Here is a 19844-nt window from a genome sequence, read left to right on the forward strand (position 1 = left end):
TCGTTCCTTGAGGAAGGTAAAATCGTATTCCGTTATATAATGGAATAAAGTATATATCTAAGTAACAATATAATATGTTCGTATTATAATAATAAATTCCCATTAGATGAACAATAATCTTAATACATATTTCATATATCTTATTTGGCTTAATAAAACATTGATATTCTTATGAAAAATTCCAAGGACCAACCCTAAGACTGGAATGGACCGACACAACACTACCCCCAACACCCTTAGTAAACAAAAGTTACAACGTGGTCAGCATATTTTTTTGATCACGTAGTCACCGTTTCGTCTGTTTATTCTTTAATAGTAGGGACAAATTAAGAAATAAAAATAAACTTATGTCTAAGAATGATGATATTTATTTCTCATAATTTCTTAATATAATTTACAATACTAATAAATTTAGAATATATATAACTATTAAAATTGTCCATTCAGAAAATGATAACATTACACATTTTCTTATTTCTCTTTTATGCCATTCTATTGTTCCAATAAAAATATAATATCGTAGAAATTTATGATAGTTTTTTTCTTTGCATGTAGTGCTAATTTAGCATTCTAATAAAAAGGAATGATTCGCTGATTATTATTGAAATAAAAGATCAGCAAGTATCATTTTCTTTTTTAAAATGTGGATGGACCAATCCAGTAAAATGGTAAATATAAAAGCTATTAAAATTTATGAGTGCAACCCTTTACCTCGTGGATAAAAACGCATATATATATCTACAAATAGGAGATAGATTAACAAAAATATACATACAAAATAATATGCATGATCTTGCTTTCTTAATGCACTGATATATGTGATAGAACATGTTTTATGACAACTTATTTATTAATGATAAAAATAACATCAATGAAACTCCCGTAGGAGTCTCATTTTGTCAAATACATTTGTATGTGTGTCTTATATTTCTATACTATTTTAAAATGCGAAATTGATTTAAGTATCAAAGAATAAAAATAATATTGATAATAAATATACATGAATAATAAACTATGGATCTGTTTAAATATACATATTATGTAGGATTTCTAAAATAAGTCCGGGTCTATATATAAAATTATGATTCACTTTTTAAAAACTAAATGCGTAATATTTTTTATGATAAAAAACTCAACCATAGGATTTGTAAACAGACAAAATCTCGTCATACGTATGCTTCACTCGGAATTATACAACATCTTCAGCACTCATGAGTAGTGGATTGACATACTCAAACCCATCAAATTCAGTTTGATCTATTTTTTCGATTACTCCAGAATCATCTGGAGTGAGTTGCACAGGTTCATCGGTAAATTCAGGAGGGAAGTTAGCCAAGTCCCTCTCTGATTCTAATCTAGGACGATATGGAGGAGCAATTTGTTTCTGTTCTAACAACTCCCATTCAATAGTTTTAAAGAAAGAATGGGTCATGATCTCCATGAAACCAGAGTCTTTATGACATCCAAGTCGATCCACAGGATTTTTGTTCAAAAACCCTTTTAAAATGGAAGCTGCCTTCACACTTAAACTCCTAGGAATTCGAATGGTTTTTTCCAAAATAACTTGGAACAGGTAATCCTCAGTGTTCTGATCTGGATTATCCGTTGCACCAACAACATCAAAAGGGGACCTCCCAGCCAGCATCTCGTATAACAAAACGCCCAACGCCCACCAATCTACAGAGAATGAATAATCTTCTCCTCTCAGTATTTCAGGAGCAATATAATTTGGTGTTCCGCAAAAGGTAGAAGTTGTATCACCAGGACGAATTCCTTCTTTACACATACCATAATCCGTCAATTTAATGTGACCCTCATGATCCAATAACACGTTGTCCAACTTTAAATCTCTATATATAATACCTCTTTCGTGTAGAAAGTTTAACGCTAGACATATTTCAGCAGAATAAAATCTAGCATGCTCTTCTGGAAGACGTCTTTGTCTCTGCATATGAAACATTAAGTCACCTCCTCGAACAAATTCAATCACAAAGAAAAGTCTAGAAGGTGTTTGAAAACATGAATGGAGCCCAACAAGAAAAGGGTGGTTTGAAGCCGTTTCAAATACATGTTTCTCTGTTTGCACCCAATCAATATCCTCATCATCCGTAACAAGTTCCTTCTTAATGACTTTCATAGCATAAATGCGATTTGTCTTTTTGAGTTCAACCATTAGCACTTTGGCATAACTCCCTCGACCAATGACTCTGATGAGATCAAAATCATCCACAGAGATCATTTTAGCCTCTTCGGTTCTATGATCGACTTTGGCATGTTCTTCTCCTCCCGAAGGCACATTTTCATGGACATCACTTAGTTGACCTCCTGTGAAGTTGGAAGAGTTGTTGAAGGATTGTTCATAGGAGGGTGGAGGCGTTTCGGGACAAGATGAGCCGTTACTTTCTCCACGATGATGAGATACGGCATGAAGGTCCTTCACTTTTTCCGCATCACAAATGACACGAATGAGCTTGTGACACTTTTTGTGTATGAGGAGCTTGCAGTTGGTGCACTTAAAGCCCTGTCGTCCCAGACCCCAAATGCGATCATGACAGTAAGCACAAAAAGCTCTTCGATTGAACCTCTTGGCTTGGAAGATGTGTCCGTTCACTTTATACATTTTGCGCCATCGTCTCGCTCCTCGCCGATAAATACTTCGATCCTCTCCCTGACAAGGCATTCCAGGAGCAGGAGGCGCTCCAGGGAAGACGTGCACTGCGAGTTCCGCCTCTTTATTCACTTCGTACAAACGAATGGCTTCGTCCAGCTCCGCTTGGGAACTGATTGTGCAAGGATCTCCCTCCTCGTCCACCCATTTCACCGTGAAGGGGTGCGACGAGGGAAACCCGCAAATCTCACGCATCTCAGATAACATTTCATCATAAGTTATCCCATGGTCGATGTACGTTATAAAGATCTTACCCGAATACGCAGTCTTGACCCGGATCTCGGGTATTTGGGATTCATTCAGAGGCATGATACAGGAACAGGATGAGGGTAGAAGCCGCCGAAGAGAGTCACTAGTCAGTGTCACTCCTCGTCCTCCAATTTATTTCACAGGTAAAAAAAAGAAGAAAACCCAGAGAGAAACAAACAAGAACAGGCAGAGAGAGAGAGAGAGAGAAACAGAAAAAAAAGAGAGTGAAAAGGGAAGGAGGAGGGAATTAAAAGAAGAACAGAATTAGAAAGAAAAGAGGGGGCTACAACAACTGTAATAAAATAGTATGGACGCACAATATTGTATAGATGTTAAAATTTAAATAGATACATATGAGCCACACTAACGACTTATAAGTATTACTAATTATTTACATTATAATAGGCACATCCATATCTCTATAATATCGTTAAAAATATGCTATTAATTATCAAAGAGAGAAAGATAGAGAGGGAAGGTATTGACTATATAAGTAAAGCCGGCAAGTACATTCATACAAGTGTTTTTATCATGATTCATGACCCATAAAGATTACAATATACTTCTCACTTAAAATGTGCAAAAGGACTGAATAACAACTATTAATATGATTTATCATTTGTTCAGTATAATTTTCAAGAAGTGAGGAATATTATCCATACATATTATTTGTTAAACAATCGTTGTATTGGAAACTGATTACGATGTATATTATTGCGTAAGAACATACGTGCATAATCAAAAAGACGCCGAAAGAGTATGCAGAAAAGAGAGATCACTGTTCATAGTAATTTATATAATTACGTATTTAGATAAAATTCTTAAATTAATATTAAGGCATTATTATTCCACTTATGTTAGTAAAAATTGAATAAAATAATATCTTAGTGAAATAAAATGCGTGCACAGTCGGAGTAATATCCTTTTATGTAATGTCATTATACTGCCTGATCAAGCATGAACTAATGAAGATAATAAACAAAAGGTGTTACGAGACATTTACATACAAATGTGGAATGGATGTGTTGTACCGTGTATTGTAAATTTATACATATAAACTGGGATTGATGTTAGAAAGAATATGCTTCCTATTAAATTCTATGAAAAAATGTATCCATCATAAGTCCAAGAAAATTAGATTAAATGTGAATAAATACTCGTAATGAATATTGCTTTTACATCATTCTATGCTTAATAATTATGGTTATTTAATTCATAAATTAAATGGTGGTCAGACTGTTGTTGAATTGTCTATACCTCTAATGAGCATCAATCCAAATTGAAAGAGACTAAATTTGTTTTTTCCAGGTATTCATATAGGAATAAATATTTAAGTGACCCTATTTTGAATTTTTAAAAAAGGACACGTAGCCCCATCAGTAACGCTTTTAACTGGTTAGGCGTTAATGGGTTAAGTTCTGCATTATTCATACTATAAATTCATCTTGACTCGAGCTCCAAACTTTGAATTGAATAGGGCATTAATTTCAGATGATAATTTGAAGAAATACCCTCTCAAACATAATGTCCATCCAAGTTTCCAAGGTACAACTCCATTGTCAAATCAATTCTACTCCAGGTATATGAGAATTAAATGACTATTAATATTCAATTGAGTCATTACTTAAAGGATATTCACCATTGTGGGTAACATATGAAGGAATAAGAGAACGAGGAATTATCCATATCCGCCAAAACCAAGAGATATTTTTCTTCAATCCCGTAGTTGAACCCTATCGTCTATCATCACAGATTGTTATGAATCAGATCCCTCATTCCAAATCCTTTATTCATTAATGAACATGAGACTCACTTTTTAAACATTTTTTGTTATGACTAGAAACGTGTTTCCCATAGGATAAACGGACCTTTCCGGTCTAACACCAATAAACCTTTTTGAAATGAACGCGGTATCTTCTCCTACTACTTATTTACTTTGATAATAGGTTGAGGGATTTTTACCATAAGGAAAAAATAGAACCGACATCACGAAATAAGTTCATAGTAGGTATTTTTAGAGGCGCACCCATGAATGAATAGGCCATTAGTTTTGATTGATAACAACTAAGACAAGATCACATAACAAACACGAGTATATCAATTATTTATGGATTCGCCTGGTTGATTTTATACACAATATTATGTATTACTGATCTCTGTTTTGAATAATAAATTGTACAATGTACAGTATTATTAGTCATCATGAACACAAATAAAGTTAATAAAGCATGATATTCAAGCCGATGTATTTTATGACAATATATCTTATTCCTTCTTAATTATACTTCATACGAATAACATAATTGAAAACGTGTCTTTGTGTTAAAAATAGTGGCCCCGCAAATCGTACACATTTTTAATAAAAGGGACCTGACAAAAATTAATAAATATAAATCTAGAATACAAGAATACGTCAGGGAAAAAAAATCTTAAAACGCCTTTTATAAAAGATTTATCCAAAATGTTCAAAAAGGTGTTTATATATATTTTTTTTTTGAAAAATATCACTTCGACAATAAAAAAGGGTTATGTATTTTGTCTTTACCGTCAGCACACTGAAGTAAAAACTTACCGTGGTACAATGGATTATATCTAAGAAAGTAGGGATGTGAATATTCACTAAATTAAGGTGAGTGTTAGTATAAAAAATATCTATTTTTGTAGGAGGAAAATACGAATGATTTTATTGATTATTCCTCTCTATTTTAAAAATTATAATGCATCACTAAGCAAGGAGCTTACTTATAGCTTTAAAAAAATGACATTGGACGAGCACGAAACTTTTGTAGCTCCAACCCGAACATTGTTTCTTATTTTCCAAAGCTGTTATAATTAGTACTGCAGCGAAAAAATTAAGCAAAAAGTAAAACTAGTACATGAATAGGAAGAGTAACACTGAGGATTTTTTGTGGAGTTTTAAGTGTAAGTCCATGTTAGACTCGGAGTAGAATGGACGATCGACATCGTAGTATTTCTAGCCCGTATCCTTGCTTGATAGGATTGTGTGTATTTCCTTCATCTTATAGCTACTTGAAGCTAATCTAATGAAGCCTCAAGATAGCTAAGCTTCTATCCTCCCAAATACTCATCAAATTGTTTCGGTGACAACGTTAATTTTCGTTTTTTTTTTAAAGTATGCCAGCAGGTTATACTTTTTACAACTATGATTGTAGTTTATAGTGATCTCTATCAGTAGATATGTTGTCTGTTAAATTTACTATATTTATTATCACATTCTCTCATGTGGTTTTTTTACCCTGACTTCCACTTCATCAATACTAACATCCTGATTATAGATTTATAACTATGGAAGATGTAAAGTATGGAAAAGTATAAAAGGACCCATTTTAAATTTAGACAACATATTTTTTTGATTATATGTTTAATATTATTTTTTCCTCATCGATGTTAATATTGACGGAACTTATAACTTTTGAAGTGATGGCACTTTATAATTTGTATTTGAATATCAGATGAACCAAATTTGCAGTATGTAGGGTAGCTTATTTCCATAGATTTTTCCAATATTTGAAAGTACTTCCCTATGTTTGCACTTTATCTTAGGAAGTAGGGACTGACATTGTACATAAGAGCAGCAGTTTTTGTCAAACTTTAAAAAAAATAAATCTAAAAAAATCTATATACATATTGTCAAAATGTTTAGCATAATTTTAATTCTCAAAAAGGGAAATTAATTTTGTTAAATTTTCTTTCTTAAAAAAAGGGCAAAAATGGCATTGGTAAAAACAACTTAATCTAATAAAATTCTGTTAAAAATGTCGAATTTATAAACTTCGTCAAAAAGTGGTAAACTTTGTTGTAAAACTAGTGTTGTGTCAACTCAAGCAATTTAATACTAGGTTCGACTCGACTCAAATGGTGAGTCGATTTTCAAATTCCAAAAAATCCGAGTGAACTTGATATTATATTTTGACGGCTTGATTTATAATTAAACTTCATTAAATGTTTTGAGTTTCGTGACGCTGTTTCTAATACACCTTTTCTAATAGTTTTCGTTTCATAATTGATCGACTAAAATCTATCCTTCATGACTTAGATCGACTCGACTTATGTAGCCTTTATACTAGAAAAAAATAGAAATGTGACCTCTAAAAGTTATGAAAAAGTTAACACTCCCCTCTATCCCAAAAAAAAGTTCTCAGCATTTTGTCTTTTCCTCAGGGACGATCTACAGACTAGTGATGTAAATGGTATGTATTTTTTAGTTGCCCTGTTTTTTTAGTTTTTTTATGGTGATCTGAAGAATGACCATTTCATTTTCCTTAGCTGTTATCTGACTCCTTATTTATTTTAACTCCTGATTAGTGAACTTCCTTTCCTATGCATTTAATTATGATCAAAACCTGATTGAACATTCCTGTGGATTCATAAAATACGGAAATTAACCTTGAGGATTTGTTTCCAAGTTATAATTGTAAGCTCAGAGTAGAATTGGGTATCAATATTGGAGTAATTTTTGTTTATTTCCTTCTCTCCCTCTTCCCTCGTCACAGCTTATATAGCCGATATAATTAAACGTCATGACAGTTATACTGCTCTTATCCAAAATATTCTTCAAATTTTCAGGGTTACCATGTTGATTTTTGGTTTTTTAACATACCCGAAATACACACAATTTTTATTACTACCCCAGACTCTCGAAACATTCCCTTGGTGTTATCGTATGCAAGTTATATAGGATATGGATAATTATTTGTTTATGAAACTGCTTTTATATAACGAATATGGTATATGGAAGAGAAAAGAATCAATTTTAAGAAACATATTTTATAATTTATGGAAGAATAGGCTCTTGGTTACTTAGTTATAGTTTATATCCCATTCGAAGGAAATACATATACTCAGTGAACACTCTCTGATAAATTAAATAAACATTTATTTACGCGATTTCCAAAGTATATTAGAAACAATATATAATTTTTTTTGAATTTGATTTATATTAATTGAATTTTATAAAATAATGCGGTCGTTATAAGAAATAACTTTTAGTATGTATACGAGTATGTTTAATTTCATGAAATGTTAATGATTCAGTAACTTATGACTTTGATTTATAAAACCATAAGCATAAATTCATTTTTTTTTTCGCAAGTAACGAAATTTAACTAATGACTAATTATGAACATATTTTCTCTTCATTGCTCAAGCCACAAAAAGTTTTTAAATAAGTGGATTGTGGTTTTGATTTAATATACCAACCTATGTTTATACACATATGTACCTATATACATAAATGTTTTAAAATATAGTTGAATGACGGATAGCAACGTTTGCTTAATGTGTTTCTTATTTTCTATTCCAGAATTCAATAAAATATATCATTTATTTACCTACAATAGATAGTTTTGTTCTCATTGATTAATCTGTTCCATTTGATTAGGAAACAAGCCTGAAAAAACTTAAGCTTGAACCGAACATATTAAGTGATGTCAATAAATTATATTCCTTCCATACATCCTTTTTATGAAATTGCTCCAGCCAAAAGCCTTTTACTGTCCCTAACAAGTAAGAATAAATGAAGCAAGTAATTGTGTTGGTATTTTTTAAAAACATTTTTGAACTTTATGTGTGTTCTCTGTCGAATTAGTATTTTTTAATTAGAAACTAAGGATGTAAAAACAATTTTTTGGTCTCGAGAGTCTTAATTTCTTGAAATCTTCATTTTTGTTGGAGGAGGGTAGATTTTGAAGAAGAGTGATATTTTGGAAAAAGGAACTTGGGAATATACAAAGATGCATAACATAAGTCCCGCTGAGTGCTTTAAAATTCATCTCCGGACATTTCATTCCACTTTGAAGATGGTATTTATGTTCCTTAACTAGCTTGTAGTTTTTTTAAGGCTTTAGAGGAGGGCTTGGCAGTCGGCACTAGAGATGAGTAATGGCAAGAGATGCGATTTGTGTTGGAGCGCAAAGATAAGGGGGGAGGGGGATAGACATTTGGTAAAACTGAATTAAAACCCTTGTTAATATCAGCTGCCTGCTATAACATTTTTTTTTTGGGGGGATTAAAATAGTTTTAGTACAGTGAAAATATTATACTTATTTATAAATTCATATATACTTATTTTACTATGGATTTTTAAAACAGTTTATTACAAGGATAGGTGGGAAACACATCGATGACCTATTAAATAATGAACCAAAACAGGAAAGCGCATACGCAACAACTGTTTTTCCTTTTCTAATCGTAATATTTAGTTTTTTGATTAACTTGTATCCATTCTTCAGTGATGACTAGTGATGTTTGGGAGACGTGTATTAATGATTTAAGGTGTTGATGGATTAGAAACGAATGAATAATAAATTTTAATGATGAGTAGGAATAGATCCCGATCTGTGGTTATTTTTTATATCTTGGGAAATATAATTAAATCTCGGCATTACTTTTCTTCTTCTTCATCGTCTAATTCAACCTGTTTAGAAACATATGTATGGCGTCACAAAATATCCATCTTCAAAGTGGGAATTGATTTACTGGGAATGGAATTACTAAGAATAAATAGACAGGGAATGAAATTACTAGTCACATTCCCGTCGTTATGTAAAAATAAGAGAAACAAAAAATAAATGTGTTCACTTAGACAATTTGAAAAATGTTTGAGAGGAGAGCAGCTTAGCTGTCATGACGTTTAATTAGATTAGGTGTGAGTTGCTATCACATGAAAGAAATAAACCCAAATCCCACTTTGTATCAAGCAATGATATAACCAGGAATTAAAACGATGCTGATCCTCAATTCCACTTCGAATCCAACAAAGGCTTACACTTATAATAAGGTATCGACAATCAACTATCCTGCTAGCCCGTGAATCGTAAAAAAACCAGCCAGTCTAGTGTAGGGTGGCCATTATCTATTCCTTTTGGATATGTAATACCGTACCTTAAATACAACATATACACAGACAATTTTGGGTTCAAATCTATTGACATTGTGTCAACGTCTTACCAGTGAATAGACAATGAAAACAAATATTATGGGGGATTTCTAATTAAAATATATTTTTAAAAGATATATTTTGCAATATTTCACATCCTATGTAGTTCAAAAATGTTTTTTAATCAAACTGACATTACTAAGCGCGGAACAATCAACAAGTTTCCATTACACCGATCTATTTTATATATTCCGTAGAGCGCATTGTTTCTTATATAACAAAACAGTAATTTATATGGTTTTACCTTCGAATCTAAGCAAATTAAATATATCCGTAAATATACCAAGTTCATAGGTATTTTCTTTGGATATATCAATGAATACAGTTGTATTTTAAAGCCTTAGAAAGTTAAATATGGATACATTCTTGATAATTTATAAACTTATCTTACTTTAAAACAAAATTACCTGTATACTAGCCCTGTAATAGTCTAAAAATGATTATTGTGGTATTCTGGAGAAGTAAATTATTCTCAGGGCTAATTAGAAAACATTGACAAGCCCTACTGGCTAGTGCCTAATTTTAACAACTGACAGACCTATTTATAACTCCCAAGGAACAAACCCTCATTGTTACTCTCCTTCTTTTGTGAGCACAAGCACTATTTATTACTTTATACTTAGTTGTTCCGTCGTCAATAACTAACTATTAATGACAAAAGCTTTGGAAAATAAAAAAATCCTGTTCAAGAAAAAACTGCTTCCACTTTCTAGGACATATTTTATGGACCTTTAGGAATATAATATGAGGAGCAACATCTTTTATGGTCTTTATCTATGTATTGGCACACTGTGAGCCAGAATTTAAAAAATCATATGAACTACAGCTTCAAGGTATGTAATTAATACTAGCATGAATGATAATGACTATATATTCAAATAAACCTCTAAGGTCTTTTTATTGTTGTATTCATATGTAAACGATTCCTTGTTGGAATCATTTTTAAAATGAGGATATGTTTCTCCAAAGTATAAAGTACATATATTGTATATGTATTGAATGAGGGAGAGAACTAAATAAGTTATTGCTTCTAAAGGATTATTATAATTTTTATTGCCCCTTGCAGCAATCTATTTATGAGTTTATATATTTTATGTATTTAAAAAAGTAAATACTTGTTTTTACGACAAGATTCAAATCCAAAATTCATTTTTTACATTTCTTATTGACGTAATATTGATTGGGTTTTGTAATTTAAAAAAAAAGGTTGGGTAGATTGATTCAGTAAAGCATGGACTCCAGTCGATAAATTAGAAAAGGAAAGAAAGGAGAAAAAATTAACTAGGAGAGCGGTCCCAGAAGTACCCTGCCTGATTAAGAAATTGAGATAGTTGTTTGAAAAAAATATAACTGTATTAAAAAGTACACAATCTACATATAAAGCATATGTTTCAGGACGCCACGTTGATTAGTATTTGTTTGGTAGCCATCAATATTTAACAATGTCTGTTAATTGTTGAAAATGGAAAAAATTGGTCATCATTATGTGATACAATAGTTTTATTTGAAAAACCTCAGCCCATCAAATATGAAAGTTGAACTAGATTCTACACTGTGTGAGTCTGTGCCTTCGTTTACAAAAGTAAAATTTTGGTTAAATGAATTTAAGCTGCGGAAAGAAGCGTTGCAGTGTTCGACCAAATGAAACAAAGACTACTATTGTAAAAAAAAAATCCACAAAAGCAGCACTAGTAGATAGCTGAATGAACGTGTGTGATCTAGTAAACATTCCAAGCATTTCAAAGAGTGTATATCTATATTATTAAAGTAAAGTTTCTCTATCAGTCTGTCGATGCCCAATAACTCTGAGTAATGTTTGGTATAAATATATATTTTTTTAAATCGAGCAATTTGTAATAGAACAAAACGTGGTATATGTCTAGTCTCTCTCCACAGAAAATAGGTCGGATTATTAGGGGTGTCTTCAAGGGGTGGCCGGAGGAGGTATAGCCCCCCCCCCCATATTAAGGAGTTTTTGCTTTCCACTAGAAAATTTAATATTTAAAAAATTTTTCCGGAAAATATAACTTTCCATGAATATCAATGGATTTTTGCAAATTTTTCTCCAATAAATTTAAAATTTAATTTTTGAATTTTTTTTCCAAATGTTTAATTTTTTTGTGAATAGCTTTGAATTTTTCAAATTTTTTAATCTACAAAATTGTAATTTGGTTTAAAATTTTTTTTTTGTGAACTACTGTAAATTTTTCAAATTTTTTTCCAAAAATTAATTTATTTTTTGAACTACTGAAATTTTTTGAAATTTTCTTCAAAAAAAAAATAATTTTTGGATTTATAGACATATTTAACTCGATAATAGGTTCTGTATTCGAATTTCTGGTATTTAATCCACACTTAGGGGCGTTTGCAGGGGGTGGGCTGGAGGCGCTGAAGCCCCCTCCCAATTAATGAATTTTTGCTTTCTACTATATAATTTTTTCGAAATATTTAAAGTTAAATTGAATTTTTTTCCAAAAAATTTAATTTTTCATTTTTTCCCCCAAAAAAATAATTTTTTGATTTAAAAAAAAAAAAATAATACAAAACAAGCCCCACCTAAAATTTAATCCTACGAACGGCCCTGATTAGGGACAGCACTAGAAACTCTAAACATTTTACTTGTGGTTTATTTATAAAAGTCAAGTCAGCTTGGGTTTTCGAATTTGAAAACAAACGCAGCATTTAATTAGAGTCAAACCGATTCCATAATAATTGTTTGAGTCGGCAACACGAGAAAATGAAGAGTCGTAAAAAGAGGATTTCCTCTACATACGATTAACATAATTAGTATAACATATTATATTAATTTTGTACCTAACTTATTTCTTTTTATTCATTTCTAGACACTGTTTTTATGACCGTCACATTGAAAACTATGTTTTTGAAGAAGAAGAAAAAAAAACCAATTAGAATTAAACTTTCTTTTATGGAATGTTTATTGTGTAGTATCTATAAACTAGATAGATAAGAAAAAAATGCATTGTTTAAGTCGTCAATGACTAAACATTATTTTTCATGTTTTTTAATGTCCCTAATATCAAATGTAAACTTGTATGTTAATGTTTTAAAGCATATTTGAAACAAAAAACAAAAACAACAACAAAACTCTCATTGGTATCATGTGGATACACACATACAATGTAAAAATTTCTTTTAATTTAATTAATTGCAGTTAGAAAAAAAACTATTTCAATTTTAATAGCTCTTATGACCTATAAAAAAGCTTTGTGCTATAACACATTCCCTAAAGAAAGAAAAAAAAATGACTACTGAAATGATTTCATTTTATCTCCAATATATTATATTAACTTGGGGCGTTACTTATATTTTTTTCTTTGTGTGTGTTGGATTTTTCTCGAATCTTTCAAAATTTTGACAAAAATATTTTTCTTCAGAAAATTTGACAAATGAAACTTTTAGAAAATTTGAAAAATGAAACTGTTGGAAAAGTGAACAAATAATCTTTTCTTTTTAGAAATGACAAAATTGACGATAACCTTTTTTCTGCAAATTTATCAGATAACTTTCAAAAATATACCTAATTTCGCACGCATTAAGTTCATATTCTTTGCAACTGTACGGATCAGAATCTCCTTACTCCATTATACATACAAGTTTTGACAATATATCTCTGTGAAATGTGCATTTGATACCTTATTTATAGGCACAAATGTACTAACCAATATATGGTTTTTGAAAGGTCGTGATCATTCTCGCCCTCTTCTGTGTATGATTATAAATCATATTAAAATCGTACGTACATAAATTTCTTATTTATAATAATTAGCTGTGTTAATTGCTAGGTTATAAATGGAAGTACGAAAGTAATTTTATGTAGCGGTCGTTTCTGGCATTGTCCAGAATAATCAGACAAACTTTGCTTTAATAATATAGAAGATAACTACCAACAATACATCAGTATAACTCTCCTTTTTCATGAGCACATTCATCACACCAGAAAAAATTCTGATCACTGATAATCCAGGGAGTATTTTAGTCTCTAGAGCGAACTCTGGATGTGATTTTCCAACGTATATTTAAATTTTATCTTATTGTCAAATAATGGAATGTCTTAATTCCCTTAATGGAACATCCTTCTAGATTGATAGACGCAAGAGTTGATATTATTATAAATACCAAAGAGTTTACGTAAATACTTGCATACAAATCAACTTTGCTCCTTTAAATCTAGATATTAAAAAAGAGCTCACGAACAGAGTATTCAGAGACTAAAAAATATTTTAAATGGACCGTTTCCACAACTTTACCTCACTAACACTATATTTTGAAGTTCAATGTGCATTTTTTACCTTTATTAGTGTTGTAAACGTTGATTAACTCTTATTAAGTTAGTATGAATAAAGTTCAATAATTACTTAGTAATAATTCCATAGTTGTGAAGAATTGGTTAACTATTACTAGTTTGTTGAAACTCGGTTTCAGACGGAATAATTATTTCGCTTTGGTCTTGAGTATTTTTTTTCTTACCGATCTGTCCAATATTTTGGCCCAAACCCCGAACAGTAGATTGGAATTCAAACTGAGGACGGAAATTTATAAATTTTTTGCTCTTTTCCAAAAAAAAAAAAAAAAAAAAAAAAACATTACACGGGACTGAATAAAGATTTTTTTTTCTTGTAGAGCGAATTTGGCTAAAAGACCAATCCAGACGGAAGTTCGACAGAATAAGTCAAAATTTGAAACAGTCTCAGACCGGTCTAGGATTTCCATACTGAAACCCAACGCTACAGCAACTAGCAACTGATTTTGAGTCTGTTTTCTCTTTAATTTAGAGGAAATGTTCAAGGTAGATGAAAAGTAAGGACATGTTCAGTATGTAGTTCCTTTACCTTACGAGACCACAAATTCATTCATTTTCTACCTGATCAATAAACAAAAAATAATAGTGTTTGATAGTATCCTTGATAGAAAGTCTGCACAAATCATTTTATTGATTTATTATTTTATTTTGCTTCCGTTCAGTTATTTTATGTTTAAACAATTTAAAACGTGACCTTCCCGCAAATATTAAAAAAAAGAAAAAAGAATGTAACTCTGTGCTTGATTAATTAAAAGTTATATAGTTTAATTTAATCCTTTTAGATGTTAGCAATTGTTTCTGGAATTTTGTTACGGTCTTAAAAGGCATAGACCCTGGTATCTTATATAATATGTACATTGTACAAAATAAACAAATTTTGCTTCTATATAATTTATTAACAGCTTTTTCCACAGTATAACTCTATTAGCAATTAATGCTCTAGCAAAATTTTATACAGATTTCCCCATTATTAGAGATGAAGTTTTTGTAAGAGCGGAAGGAGAAGGTGATAGGGGGACTTATGGTAGTTCGGAAATACCTTTGTTAATATCAGCTGCCTGTTATATGATTATTATTTTTTTTTTTTTGGGGTGGGGAGGGGAGAAAATGAAGTACTACCAATAAAAAGGAGAAATTTCTATATTTAAAATAGCACTAGTACACAGAAAATATTATAATTGTATTTAAATACATGTATATTTATTTTATTACGTATTTAAAAAAAAATTATATGAAAAATAGGGAAGAATGCACACGCAACAACTGTTTTTCCTTTTCTAATTCCTAAACTTACTTCTTTCTTTACACAGATCCATTTTTACTTATATATATAATTTGAGATACATTTTAAAAGAATTTTATATAAACAATCCCTCTGATTATTGATTACCTACTCTGATTGAAAATGAAATCTAACATTTTTAATTTGACATCATATTTAATAAGGACATTTGTATTGATAGGGAATTTAAAAGGGCTCGTTTTTTCTATGAATGTGACTTTCGAGGAGGTTTAGCAATAAGCATGTCCAGCTGAGGTTCAGAGCGTAATATTAAAAAAAGAAAAGTACATATATTTGGGGATATAACTTCAATATAGTTATGTTATTGTTTGCAACCTGAGGAGTGTTTTATGTTTTTTCCAGCTGTTATCATTATTCTTTCATTGTTGAAGAAGAGAACATCCAAGTATTGAGTAAATAAGTGTATGTGTGCTCATAATTAACAGAGAGTAACACTGAGGATTTCTAAGTGAATAAACTTATCTATTAATTAAGTTTTTCTGTTCGTCAGCGTCTAAAAACTCCACATAATACAAGGAACTACCACTATTAATATCAAAAACGATTTAAAAGATTATGGATAATGATTTTTTTTTTTTGAAATCCTAACTTATTTCATTAATCAACAGAAAGTATGTATTTATATTATATAAAATACGAGTTTAAATATAAAAGAATGATACTAATATACAAACTTTAGTTAATCCTGTTATTGGAAATGATCCCACTAAGATCCCACTCTAAATTTTGGATATGTTTGAAAACATATATTAAGACATGTTCTACCAAAATTAAAACAAAATCCCTTTGGTGCTTGGCAGGGGCGCCATTAAGGTTGCACCAAACCCCCAAACTTTTATTTTTGCTTTAAATAAGATTATGATACAATATAAATTGTAGTTTGTTTTCTTGGGCATCTTTTGACGTAATTTTTGTTAAAACCGAGTCACTATGAAAGGAATTATTGGCTTCTAAAAAACACTGGTAAACTGCATTAGGCCCAATATTGAGCGGGCCTAGAACGGCCCAGGTGAGACACTGAGCCCTAATATTTCAGACACTCTCTTCTTTCATATAAAAAGCCAACTCAACAAAAATAATCAATATCGGTGGTGATCATCCCGTAAATTGCAAAAAAATTGTGTGCACTTGACGTTGAATGGCCCTAATCAAGGACTTCTGTAAGCAGGACCGGGCACACGCAAACATAAATTCAAATACACGTGCAACATGGGTCTATTGAAAAAACAACCAATGCAACGTGTATGGTAATATAACAACTAATATATATTAGTTACTTTGTGGACGCCATCTTTATTGTGTTTATAATTCCAATCATGCCCACTAAGTGTTGTGCTCCAGGGTGTAGCACAGGCTATGACAACGAGCCACAACAGTCTGGTGCTACGATCCATCTGTGGTCAAACTAAGAGAGAAACCCTGGACTTGATACCGCCTGGCTGAGAGTCATTCCAAGAGAAATAGATCTAAAGAAGATAGATTAGGCACCATTCAAAAGTACAAAGATGTGTTCCCTGCATTTCAACAACCCTGATTTCATCTGTGAGTCTAAAAGAAGTCAGACCCTTTGCAAGGCTCTAAAGAAGAGGTAAGACAGCTGTCACTTTTGATGCGTATACTTATAACTGTCCATCTTTTACAGGTACCTCAAACCAGATGTAGTACCATCCCTATGGCCAAACTGTCCCAACTACCTCTCAACTCCTAAAGCGACTCAATCAACTCAAGCTACGACCATGTCATGTAGGTCTTAAAAGTTCAATGAACTACAACAGCATTTCACGAATCATCAATTGGATCACTGAAGTACTACTCCGAAGAAGACAACAGACCTGAGTTTAAAGACACATCCGAATTTTCAGAGTTTGTCAGAACTATATGGAATATCCTAAACGTCAAGATACCTGGAGTTGGCTACGAAAAGTGAGATGAGCTTCGGGAACCAATATTTGAGAAGAACAAACTTGACCTCTCTTTTTGAAAGATTTTGTCGACTTTCTCATCGAGTGGCAAAACAGTAAAGCACCTGGCCTCACAGCAGAAACCTTCCTAGTAACAAAGCGGACGTGCCTTACTGCAGCAGATCTGGAAAAGTATCTTCTCCTAGATGAAGACTTCTCCTATGTTCTCCTCGGCATGATCCAGTCTGATCCCATCGAAAGAAGGTTCGGCTGGTACATACAACTAAGTGGAGGTATCTACTACATCAGCTTGAGATAGATGCTGGAAGCAGAGAAAAAGATTTGTATTCTGAGTCTTGTCAAACTCTTTTTATTGTGGAAAATTTGAGATGCCCATCGAGAGAGACAAGTATTATGATAAGAAAATTTCATGATGAATTTTTAAAGTAAGGAATTACTTTCAAAGTTGAAGGAGGAACTGTTAACCACAATTTGTCATTTGCAACAAAATTTTGTAATTATAAATATTGTGCCCATCAATTTTCAGATATTTAGAAGTCAAATGTTCAAAAAAAATAAATTATATATAAAGCCTAATACTAGTTAGCTCCAAAAATGCAATGAAGAAGGTTCACTCAACTAATTTTGTTTCCTTGGGATCACTCCAACTTAGCCAATGAATTTAAGGGGATCACGGCACCAGAAAGGTGGGGAACAGCTGACATAGAGCGGGATCTTGAATTTTGAGTCCCATCAAAAATATTAAACTATTTACAGGTTATTCTAAGGATTAGAAAAAGTATTTAAATTATTTTACAGATTTAATATTGTCTTACAATAAACCAATATCTTCTTGAGTTTGCTTTCCCTTGTTTTGAACAGTTTGGCGTGACGTGAAGATGAAGGAAAGAGGGGGTTTGTCCCAAAAAGTGCTCAAAAGTTAATGATACTCTAATTCTCGACCACTCTATACACATTATTAAGGCTGTGAACTCGCACTTGTAGAGTTGCAGATTTGCTACGTTTTCTTAGGACTTGAACTTGTTTAAATTTAGTGCGAGTGCTTTCTTCTATTTTGTATTATTCAAAAAAGTTTTTAAGGCCCCTGTCAGTCCGGGGCTAAAGAAGTAATCAAAAATTTGACCTTATTTTAAGAAAAATAGCATTATAGGATGGCAATGTTGAGGATGGAATTCAACATCAAGAAAAACATCATTTAACGCCATCAAAAATATCCTTGCATGTATTGATCAGACTTTGTGTACATATTGGCGTTAATGCCATCGTCACAAGTGAGTGTTGAACAATTGTTCTCTACATTTAAATTCATTTTAAGTGACCAGAAGGCATAAATAAAGGAGGATCTTCTGAATGCAATCATTTTCTTAAGAAATTGGGATATGTAAATACTTATCATTTTTAATACAGTATTTTTAAAATGGACAATCGAAACAAAAGTGTTTCGTCTTGAATATAACTAAGTTTATAGTAGTCATATACTCTTGGATGTGGACCACTTTGTATAGTATGAGAATGTTTTTTCATCTTTTTGTCATACTGTTCATTAGGATAAATAGACATATTGAAATATACGTATTCATATATATATATCCGAGTGTGTGACTTGCCAGATTCGGGACTCAAAATTGAAATTCAAGTCAGACTCGGACTCGCCCTGAAATTTCAGAGGCTCAACAGCCCTTGCATGTTATCTCTAGATGAAAACAAGAGTCACAAATCCCACAAATTAATAGGCTGGAAGAAAAAAGCCAGGGTTTTAGGTAAAGATTTCATGAAAAATGATAACTTTTTTGTATTCGAAAAACATTTGCTTCTCGCTACTTAAGATATTTACAATATTTTGATAAGTTATAAATTAATTGTAATAAACTGTAACTTAGATTTAAGTTATATAAATTTTAACAGGCTTATTTAGGAGATAATCTCATTTCCTCCTCTTTAATACAATCTATTAATCGTCAAAATTAACTTATCTACACCATACATAACACTAGTTAGAATATTAACAATTTGGTTTTCATACTTGGTAAAGGGGATTACATATATATATATATTCTTTTTTTGAAGACGGGCTTAGTTTTTATCATTTTTTTGAAAAAAAATACAACAATGACAATATTTTGGAGAAAAAAATGGGAAATTAAATTTTTCGCAGAAATTTTTAAAAATCCATAACTATTTACAGAAAAATAAATTTTTGTAAGAAAATTGGAAAAATTTAATTTAATTTAATTTTTTGTTTTTCAAATATTAAGTTTAAACATTCCTTAATAGATAGACTCTGTGAGATCTATTAAGAGTTCATACTTAGCCAATAATGTTCATAAATGTATTTACGTATTCCTCTTTAATGACCTATTACATACAAGCCTTTATTAATTCGTATTGCATAAAGTTGCAAAATTTAATGCTGAGTTAATCTA

General features: G+C 31.3%; 1 protein-coding gene across 1 annotated transcript; it reads right to left on the reverse strand.

Annotated features, from left to right (window-relative positions):
- Window positions 1-352: 352 nt before the first annotated feature.
- aPKC (protein kinase C iota type) lies at window positions 353-4757 on the reverse strand. The gene is made up of 2 exons (XM_040712043.2): window positions 4557-4757; window positions 353-4487 (listed from the first exon to the last, which is right to left on the reverse strand). Exon 2 carries the CDS (start codon window positions 2975-2977, stop codon window positions 1190-1192), a length of 1788 nt encoding a protein of 595 aa, XP_040567977.1. The 5' UTR covers window positions 2978-4487; window positions 4557-4757; the 3' UTR covers window positions 353-1189.
- Between the last annotated feature and the right edge of the window lie 15087 nt (window positions 4758-19844).

Source organism: Lepeophtheirus salmonis, chromosome 1 (assembly GCF_016086655.4).
Source record: "Lepeophtheirus salmonis chromosome 1, UVic_Lsal_1.4, whole genome shotgun sequence".
Taxonomy (NCBI): Eukaryota; Metazoa; Arthropoda; class Copepoda; order Siphonostomatoida; family Caligidae; genus Lepeophtheirus; species Lepeophtheirus salmonis.

Bases quoted from the DNA above. Each gene is read 5' to 3' on its own strand.
- aPKC (XM_040712043.2), bottom strand. From the start codon at position 2,977: ATGCCTCTGAATGAATCCCAAATACCCGAGATCCGGGTCAAGACTGCG.